Consider the following 10193-nt stretch of genomic DNA (forward strand, 5'->3'; position numbering starts at 1 on the left):
CGATTAATCCTCTTTAAGACAACATATGGTAAATTCATAGAATCTTAGCATGCAAAACATAGTGAGCTTAATATAAAATTAAGGAAACTGCAGTATAAGTCATTATTCAAAAGAAAAGCAGAAAAAAATCATAGATACTTAAATATATTTGAGAGACTTTGATATTCTTGATAAAGATCCACAAAATGCAGAAAAGTTCTCCTTCAGCATAGTGAAAAATATTTATTCCAAACCGGAGCCAAAATTGTTTTTAATGAAGAAATTCTAGAAGTGTGCTACTTAAAACTTAGAGCAAATTAAGGATGTTCTTATTAACATTTCTATGTGATATAATATAAGGGAGTCTAGCAGTTGCAATAGAACAAAGAAATATGATGGATAAATATGAGATTTTTTTTTTTTAAATCACTCTTTGCACATGGAAATTCATATTTAGAAAATTTGAGAATCATCAAATATATTGGTTTATAAACAGTTTTGGTTAGGAAGGTCACAGATTATAAGATAAACTCACAAAATATTTTTTGTTTCATGATTTTTATTAACAAACAAAAAAATGCACTGAAAAAGAATGTGTTTTTCAAAAGCAGCAATAAAATTCAGATATCTAGTAAGAGTGATAAGAGATCTGTATATATGGAATTATAAAACTCTAGTGGCAGAAGCACAAGATGACCTCAATAAGGAAAATAAAGCTCTCTACCTGGGCAGCTATATTTAAGACAACAGAGATGACAAGGCCTAAATTAATTTATAAATTTAATACAGTACCAATTATCTAAATAGCATATCTCAGAGAAATTATACAATTATAGAAAGTACGTGGAAAAAATAGGGGTAAGAATCTCAAGGAAACCACTGGGGCTGGAAAATGTCTAGAGGTTGTATAAAACCTTAAGCCATATTATAATTAAACGGCCATCAGAAACACCAGTGAAAAGTTTAGGATATAGAAATTATGATAGTAAAACAGATTCAAACTGATAGAGGTCTGAAAGAAACATGAAAAAAAGCAAAACTCTAGAATATGTTGGTTAAAGATCTATGCTGTACTACAAAAAATAATTTCAGATGGGTAAAGAGTCAGATATTTTAAAACTAAAATAAACTAGAAGAAAATGGAATGGTTGAATTGCTTCAGTTGCATAAGAAAGATCACTTCTCCTTTGAAGCAACAAAAGAAATTTTTGAGGGCACTTGGGTGGCTCAGTGGGTTAAAGCCTCTGCCTTCGGCCCAGGTCATGATCCCAGGGTCCTGGGATGGAGCCTCACATCGGGCTCTCTGCTCAGCGGGGAGCCTGCTTCCCTTCCTCTCTCTCTGCCTGCCTCTCTGCCTACTTGTGATCTCTGTCTGTCAAATAAATAGATAAAATCTTAAAAAAAATTTTTTTCGATAGCAAAGTTTGATCCATTCATTCAATAATATTTACTGAGCACTTTGTATGTGTTAGGCACTAGGGGTACAGCTGTGAAAATAAGTTAAAGGCTGTTTCATTCTAGTGAAGAATATAGATCATACACAAACAAAATACATTCTGCCAGCTGGAATGTACTGTGGTAAAAACAAAAATGAGTTACAGAATAGAAATAGGGATTCGAGGAGGAGGAAGGATATCTTTCAGTGGTCAGGGACAGCTCCTCTGAGGAAGGGCAGAGATCTGAAAGAAGGGTGGAGCTCTTGGGGAACAGAGTTCCAGGCCAATTGATTATCTAACAATTATAAATATCTATCTCCCAAAAGTCATTTTAAGTAAAGAAATTTTAAGTAAAGAAATATCAGTTCTAGGCCAATTGATTATCTAACAATTATAAATATCTATCTCCCAAAAGTCATTTTAAGTAAAGAAATTTTAAGTAAAGAAATATCAGTTCTAGGCCAATTGATTATCTAACAATTATAAATATCTATCTCCCAAAAATCATTTTAAGTAAAGAAAAACGTAACAGTGGAACAGGGAAAGAATAACTACTTAGATGATCTATAATGGTTTTACCTCCCATATCTAGATATAGCTGATGGGAATTTGTAAAGGATCCAATTAGCAAATGGGTTAAAGTTATGAGTAGAAAATTTACTCCAGAAGACAAACACTTAACAAGGAATCAATCTCACTAATAATTAAAGAAATACAAGTTCCCCTGGGGATAAAAATATATGTTTATAAAAAATTAAAAATTAAAAATTAAAAAAAAAAGAAATACAAGTTAAGCAATTACCAGTTGGCTTTCAATTAGATGTTAACTGTAACACTGAGTGGGTCACTGTAAATGGTGGGAACTTTCTCAAGAGTGATAGCAATTCACACTACAAATGATTATACAGCTTGACTTAAAGGAACATGTGTCAAAGAAGTAATTCAAAAGGGAAAATAACTTAATTGAACACATGTTTTGTAGTTAAAACCTGAAAGCAATCCAAACCATGACTGGTGGAAGAAGAGCTAACCAGGAAATATTATGTTAATTTCGTGAAACAGCAGATCCCCATTAGGAAAAGAATAGAGAATTTCAATAAAAGACCTATATGACTAATAAGGAACTGCAAGCTAGAAAAGTGAAATTCTGAAAAATGTATATACAATGGTGTTTTATTTCTACAAAAGGATGATAAGAAACCACAGTGCTTGGGCATAGTTGGTGATTAATTAATATATGTTGTAGCTATTGATAGACGTTTCCATTAAACTTTTATTGTACATAACCATTATTATGATTACATGCATGTTTTAAAATCAAAACTTATGCTAAGAGGCATTAATTAGAGCATTAAGGAAGACATAGCAGCTAGAGAATGAGCTTTGCTTTCAGACAACCCTGGGTTCAAATCCTGCTTCCTCTATTTTGGGGCAAGTTAAATTCATTTTTGTCAGACCTCAATTTCCTCATTTGTAACTAAACACAAAGAGGATTTACAAACAAAGCAAAAAACAAATTTTGGCTCCAAGCAATCCTCTTAAGCCCAACTTAATCAAGGATGGATTCTTTTTTATTGCATATTTGCATCTGGAACATAATTACTAGCTAGAGCCTAATTTGAGAATGTTCATTATGAATGGAAGATGTTATATCTAAGAACAGAATGGAATTCAGTTTATTCCTTGGATATTTGTAGGGTTAAGACAATACCCTGTGAAAGTGATAAGTAATTTCTTTCTATTTCTCTTCTCCAAGACCATGGATTTCAGTGACGTTTTATAATGGTATACTTCGGGAAAATGAAAAAGAAAAATTAAAGGATGAACTTGTTGAATATTTTGTCTTCAGATTTATTAGTGTTTACAATGTAAATTGAGCAGTTTCAATCTAGATGAGTGAAAGACTACGGAGACGTCTATAATATCACTTTAGGTCCTTTAAAAGTGAAGGATTTACTTTATGGAGAATTTATATTCCCTCTCATACCCTGATAATAGTGCTACTATGACTCTTCCCTTTGTTTTAAAGAAGATAATGTCAGGCTTCAATTTAATTTGCACCTATTTTTTTAAAGTACATTTACTTAATATTTCCCAGTCTCTGAAAAACTTTTATCGGTAAGCTCAACCTTCATGTCAATCACCTGACCTATTTGGTGATGGCTACATGAACACTTATTTGCCAACTCCTTAGAAAATTACAAATTTAACCTCTATTTCAGAAAGATCCATTGTAGACCTCAACCTGGATTTCTTTGCCAGGTCCCTTTTTTTTTTTTTTAAAGATTTTATTTATTTACTTGACAGAGAAATCACAAGTAGGCAGAGAGGCAGGCAGAGAGAGAGGCAGGGAAGCAGGCTCCCCGCCAAGCAGAGAGCCCAATGCAGGGCTCAATCCCAAGACCCTGAGATCACCACCCGAGCCGAAGGCAGAGGCTTAACCTACTGAGCCACCCAGGTGCCCCTGCCAGGTCCCTTAAAATGGATCATAATTATGTCTTGATACATTAATCTGGGAAGCTATTGTATGAGGGTAATTATTCTTCCCTAATGTTTTATTTTACTCAAACAGCAATGCTTCCAAAAAATGTATTGAAATTATAGCCAAGAAACAAAGATTTGGTGAAAATTAAATGACTGAAGTTTGTGTTTCAGATGCTAATGAGGTTAAGAAAACAAGTATTTTCATTATTATTATTAACTTTATAAAAATCAGGAATGCAGAAAACTTCTTTATCCAAAGGCATTTCTGAAAGTGAAATGATCTGAAAAACTGACAGCTAGCCTCTTATTTGATCCAGTGAACTATAAGAAATGCAGTTACTTGAGCAAATAGCTGGGCATGTTATTTGCCTGCAAAATTTCCTAATGCTGTCACCCTCCATCAGGGCCATAGAGATTATGATGAAAAGCCAGCAGAGGTGGGCACCTTCTAATCCCAGGCATCCAGAATCTCGCCCACGTCTCTATGAGAACCTATATTCCCAACACAAGAGACTCTATGTAAACCCCTGATTAGCAGTAATTAGCTCAGTCTCAGCCCCAAATGAGTTTTCAGACAGGGGAGAGGCAGTAGGAGGGTGATGTCCACAGCCTCACGGAGTGCCAGGTGATAGGGAAAATAAAAATAGATACTGTGTTATTATATACTATTCACTTCTATGGCTTTTACAGGTTGGGTAGCTGGCATGTTAACATAAATGTAGGTAAATTTTACTCTAAAATGTGTTATTATGTAATACCTTAGGCTTGCTAAACATGTTTCATTACTACCTACAAAGCATTCAGAGAATGGCCAGTTATCTCATACCTAGTCATTCTCTTCTAAATATTTGTGGTTACGCTGGCAACATTTTGAAATGTGCTGTTTGCTTTTACAGGAGCATGAGAATTGACTCGGTCACCTCAGGTATGGAATGAATCCCTCTACGTTTCTTTGTGGCCTCTGGTATCCAGTAGTCACCTCTGGGTGCAGGAACAGGGTAGTTAAGAGCGAAGGAATGGGGCTAGATGTTTTGGTGCATTCCCTTTGCTCCACTCCGAGAGTCCCACAGTGCAGGAACCCTTCTTCAAAGCTTGTCCGCGTACTCTCTCTCAAGGAGCAGGCATCACAGCACTTTTGTCTGTGCGGGCAGAGTACTGAATCCGACTCACTGGGCAGGAACCACTCCCAGACCAGCTCTGCAGGCAGAACCCCAACAACAGGGCCTTTTGTCCTTGCCGATTTGGAAGGGAAGTGGTCTACAACCAGATTTCTTGGTAAATCTGAACTCATCTAGCCCCTCTTTTCTTCTTTCTTGTGTCTTTGGCCTCTGCTTCTTTACCTATTCTCATGACTCAGCATCTTTTGACTTCTTAACAAGTTTTTGACACAGGAGTTGTCCTATAGGCAGCCGTGGACATTGTGTCCTCTGGCTTGCTTCTGACCCACCTCTCAACTGCTGTCTAAGTCGGGGGTTGGGGAGGGGGGCGGGCCTCAGCTCCAGTCATACGCATCAAAGAACATCATGGAAGGAACAGAGAGGCCCATTTCACTGGACTTAAATGAAAAGAAAAAAATATTTCTCCTTTAAAACCCAAGACCATGGGAAGGGAATTCTTAGTCACATTTGCGAGAGTCCAACCCAAAAAGAAGCAAACAGAGGATAGGTGTTTCTATCAGTAGGATTTTTGTCTGTAGGCCTTCCCACTGGGCTTTAGTGTCCAAAAGTACCAGGTGAACTTCACTGAGATGTGGTTTTACAGTCCAACCTACAGTACTGAACCTAAGGACAGTGTAAGGAAATGCCATCATAGTTTAGAAGAAAAATGTAAAATCTCCTTTGCAGTATATAGCATTTTCACCTATTAAATTCCTACTCCAAATTTTATTTCCAAAAGAAATCGCAGTTAATTGTTAGAAATTCCAGAGATGTCCAACAGGCAAGCTTCTTGCTTCCTAAAAGCAAGGATTAGTCGTGCAGCAGCCTTATCACTAATAGTTAATTAGCATGTTAGCATGTAATTAGTACAATAGCTAATAACATACATCCCAAAGTACTAGTTGTTCAAGCCTTGGGAATTTAAAATTAATGTAGAATGCTGATTTAGTTTCATTCTATATGTGACTGATTCTTTCGCCTGTCTTCTGGCACAAACTCAATTTCGTTCAAATGAACAAGAATTTGATGCCCATCTAGTATATCTGAGGCTCTGTAGAGAGATTAAAAATAGGTAACAGGACATTGCCAGGCCTCAAGACATGGGCATAAATAACATAAAATGGAATCTTATGGGTGCTTTAAGAGAAGAAAGTGGAGTGCCTAGTTTTAGCTCAAGAGAGAAAATCATGAAAGATTTCTGAAGGGAAGAGACAGTCTTTGAGTTAGGAAAGGGAAATAAGAATATCCTGGATATTGGTGTGAGCAAAATCAAAGAATAGGACCATGCTGGGCATATTCCATTTAGGAATAGAGAGAGAGGCCACTGGAAAGCAAAGCAGGAGCGAGATTCTGGAAATCTTGAGCCGTGCTGGGCAGTTTGGAAAGTACAGTTCAGTAGGGAAGGAGGAACCACCGGAAAACAGAACTAACAAAATTAGTGCTGTATTTTGGAATGATTACTCTAACTGCCATCTCTAAGAGACCTGGAGGAGGCTACAGATAGGAAGTCATTAGAATCGTCCAGGGTGAAAGGTGCCAAAGTCTTGAACTGGGTGTAAAAGAGTTGGACGGCAACAAGGACATGAATATGTAGTTAGCAAAGTTTGCTGACTGACTACCTGTGGGGACAAAAACAAACAAACAAACAAACAAACAAAACAACAACAACAAAGCAAAACAAACCTGAGGATGACAGTTTGGGAGACAACATAAGCAGGAGGTAATGAGTCCATGATACATGCTGAGAAAAGGAATTCCAGGAAATCTGGAAGGAAACGATGAAGAAACCAGCTGTTAAATACTACATCTAGAATGAAAAGTCCCAGGTTTGAGTTCTAAATGCACTTCCTCTGTTCCACGGGTGTGAGGTCTCTGGACCTCAAGCTTCTTCAGCTATCAAATATGTGTGCATATAGATGAGGAATCTATATGTGCATGTTTAGTTGTCCCAAGGCCCTCTCAGCTGCTACGATGTCATAAGCTGATACGTATGGGGTCCTGGTGACCCCTCTTTGTAAACTCAGCAGGCAGCTTGAAATCAGGTTCTGGAAATCAGGAGTTAAGCAAAGATACAGCCGACATGCAGTGAACTTCCACTCTCAGCTTGAATCACAAGGGTGATACAATATACAAATTTAGCTTGCAGTTGTCACAAAGTATTAATTATTTTCCTCATTTGTTTTCTTTCACATGCTTTCTCATTCTTCCCACTTCTCTCTCTGTCTTCCCATGTTTCCTGACTTAGGCTTACATAGTTTTTCCATTTTCCCTCTGATTAGCATTTCCTTACCCGTTGCCACACTCCTCTGAATCACTTTTTTCCCCTTTCATACTTACTTACTCTCATTTTACACTTCCTACCCCAAGAAGAGCAAAGATTAGTAGAATCTTACTTCCTTGTCCCTGGAATTTAGACTGAATGTAGACAAAAAATGAGTCGGTGAATCTGATTTCTATTCCAAGCAGTTCCCGTAGCAATTAAACAAAACAAAACAAAACAAAACAAAACCAAAAAAAAAATGGTACCATTAACCTATTCAGGTTCACCATCACCCAACTCCTTTACACCCATACCTGGGGACCATGGTCTCTTATTCATGTCTCAAATCTCTCAGCAGTTTGACACTTTTCTCCTTTCTGAGTAAGGCTTTGTCAAGGGGCATTGCACACATACTCTTTTTATGACAAGGCTACAAGGCATAGTCCAGGCTGACACTATCTCTCTGGATCTGGGTCCATCTCTCCCTTTTCTTGACTTTTAATTTCTTACCTATCTAGGTATTACTCACCTTAGCTCTGCTGATCTCTTTGCGGGAAGCCCAAATTTAGGTTTACCTATGGTCCAATGGTATTTTCCCAAGATGGTAGGCAATTAGACAAAAGATAGAGAGCTGAGAAAGACCACAGGGGAAAATTGCTTATGAAATCTGGGGCATGTCCTCTCCATCCAAACCCATGTTTCTTTTCCACTTTTCTCTGAACTATTGCAAATCAAATTCCTTGAAATCCTAAGCAGCCAGGTTCAGTCTTTGTTTATGAAACACAGTCTAAATAGAGAAAGGGTGGGTGGACCCAAAAAGGGAAGCTGTTTGTGAAATTTAACAATGGGCTCCATTGGAAAGAATAAAGACATTTTTTTATTTAAGACCAAATTAAGTTGTCTCTCCTTCTGTGCTTTTTTTCTCTCCTGCTTCTGGCTTTTTCCTTTCTTCCTCACTTCCCTCTCTCTTTTCCACTTTACCCACTATTTTTCATTTGCCCTCTGGCTCCCTCCTCTTATGTCAATCTACTTCCCTCAATCTCATGCCTCATCTGTGTCCCCTTTTCTCAGAGGAATGGATGTGAGGAAAGGAAAGTAAAACAGGAAAAGAAAAGGTCAATGGAAAAAAAACATGTAAGACAACCGAAAGGTAATTTTTCTTTTTTACAATTATAAATCACTGTAGCTATAAAGGTCAGATATGACGCTTGCACAAAAAGTTGTCAACAAATTGAATCTTTGAGCAGGGAATCTTATTACTTCTATTGTAGTAACAATAGAGGTGGAATGGGATGTTGAGGGTCTCCTGTGGTTTCTGCCCTAGAATCTTTCAAGGATCAAAATGTAATGTCAGCACAGGGGTTAGAGCCACCCAGGCACTCCAGAAATAGCTGTTAAAAACAAAAATTTTAAGAAATTAAGGAGTTTCCTTTAACATCACTTCAACATCTAGATTTCAAAAATGAGATCTTATCTGTCCAGAGGATCTTTATTGTTAGAATAAGAAGAGAAGCTATATTAAAGATGCAATTTTACTTATTTCAATCACTTATTTTACTCATATGTAGTTTTTAATGTTTTATACTTACCAGTAATAACTTTTAAAATATTTTGTATTTTAGACCTTTGAATTGAACTGACTTTTCCTTTTTTTTTTTTTTTGTTAGATAAATACAAACTACTAAACTAAAAAACAAGCATGGCTCAAGAAATAACAACCAACACAAGAGAAAAAAAAAAAGCAGTGTCTTCCATGTGGCAGAAATAAAGGCTACTACTAATCAATCACTGAGCATTTAAGTTCATGCCAATCTAACTTCTTAAATCTTGGCTATTATAATTGTGGATATCAATTTTAAAGGAAGGTAGAGAAATAGAACTATTAAGGTTTTCAATTCATAAACTCAATTTTTATCTGTAGGGCTTCTTTTCTTTGGGGTTGTTGGATAAATCTGTTACTCTCTTTGGTTTCCCTTTTCTCACTTGGACCTTAACCCAACACCTTGTTGTTTCTAACATTAAGCACCGTAAGGTTCTTGAAGGTGGGGACTGTGTTCATTCTTTGTGTTTTAAGTGTTGAGCACCTGACCTGAGAGATAGTATTTACTGAATCAGTGAACGCCATTTCCAAACAGGATTTTAACAACTTCTACTCCTTTTTTTTTTTTTAAAGATTTTATTTATTTATTTATTTATTTGAGAGAGAGAGCACAAGTAGGCAGAGAGGCAGGCAGAGGGAGAAGGGGGAAGCAGGCTCCCTGCTGAGCAGAGAGCCCCATGCAAGGCTTGATCCCAGGACGCTGAGATCATTACCTGAGCTGAAGGCAGAGGCTTAACCCACTGAGCCACCCAGGCGCCCTACTTCTACTCCTTTAAATATAGAAGAACTATACATGGTCCCCATCCAAAGAATAATTTGGATTTTTAAAAGCCACCACTTACTCCTTTTCAAAAAGCTGCCAGTCATTCTACCATGTGCTTTGCCTTCTCAAGCTTCGCAACAATCTGAAGGGTGTTATTACTTTCCTGTTTTACAGACAGATGGTGAAAGTGGAGTTACAGAGGTTAAGTTACTTGTTCAAAACAATGCAGCTAGAGAAAAAAGATATATATAGATATCTATCTCAAATTTCACACTAATAGCAAATAGTACTGGTATTTCTACTGTGACCTGAGTCATAGCAAGGAATACATCTCCGCTCCATCTTCTCCTTTCCATCCCACAGACAAACCTCTAGAAATATATGGTCCAATATGGTAGCAACCGGGTATATGTCACCACTGAGCACTTGAAACGTGGCTGGTTCAACTGAGAAACTGAATTTTAAATCTCTTTTCATTTTAATTAATTCAAATTTAACTTTAAAAATTGAAGCA

The 10193-nt window shown here is 37.0% G+C and overlaps 1 protein-coding gene across 2 annotated transcripts in view; it reads left to right on the forward strand.

The window, feature by feature from the left end:
* Positions 1 to 9095, forward strand: part of GARIN2 (golgi associated RAB2 interactor family member 2) — a 31482-nt gene extending 22387 nt beyond the window's left edge. Inside the window, exons 7-9 of one of the 2 annotated variants that reach the window (XM_047739303.1) lie at positions 4796 to 4824; positions 8388 to 8466; positions 8984 to 9095. In XM_047739303.1, coding sequence (XP_047595259.1) covers positions 4796 to 4824; positions 8388 to 8401 — 43 coding nt within the window. In that variant the 3' untranslated portion in view covers positions 8402 to 8466; positions 8984 to 9095. Of the gene's footprint in view, positions 1 to 4795; positions 4825 to 7301; positions 8109 to 8387; positions 8467 to 8983 lie in introns of those variants that run through there. The other variant, XM_047739302.1, reaches the window with a different exon arrangement.
* Positions 9096 to 10193: the final 1098 nt, after the last annotated feature.

Source organism: Lutra lutra, chromosome 7, assembly GCF_902655055.1.
Source record: "Lutra lutra chromosome 7, mLutLut1.2, whole genome shotgun sequence".
NCBI classification, from domain to species: domain Eukaryota; kingdom Metazoa; phylum Chordata; class Mammalia; order Carnivora; family Mustelidae; genus Lutra; species Lutra lutra.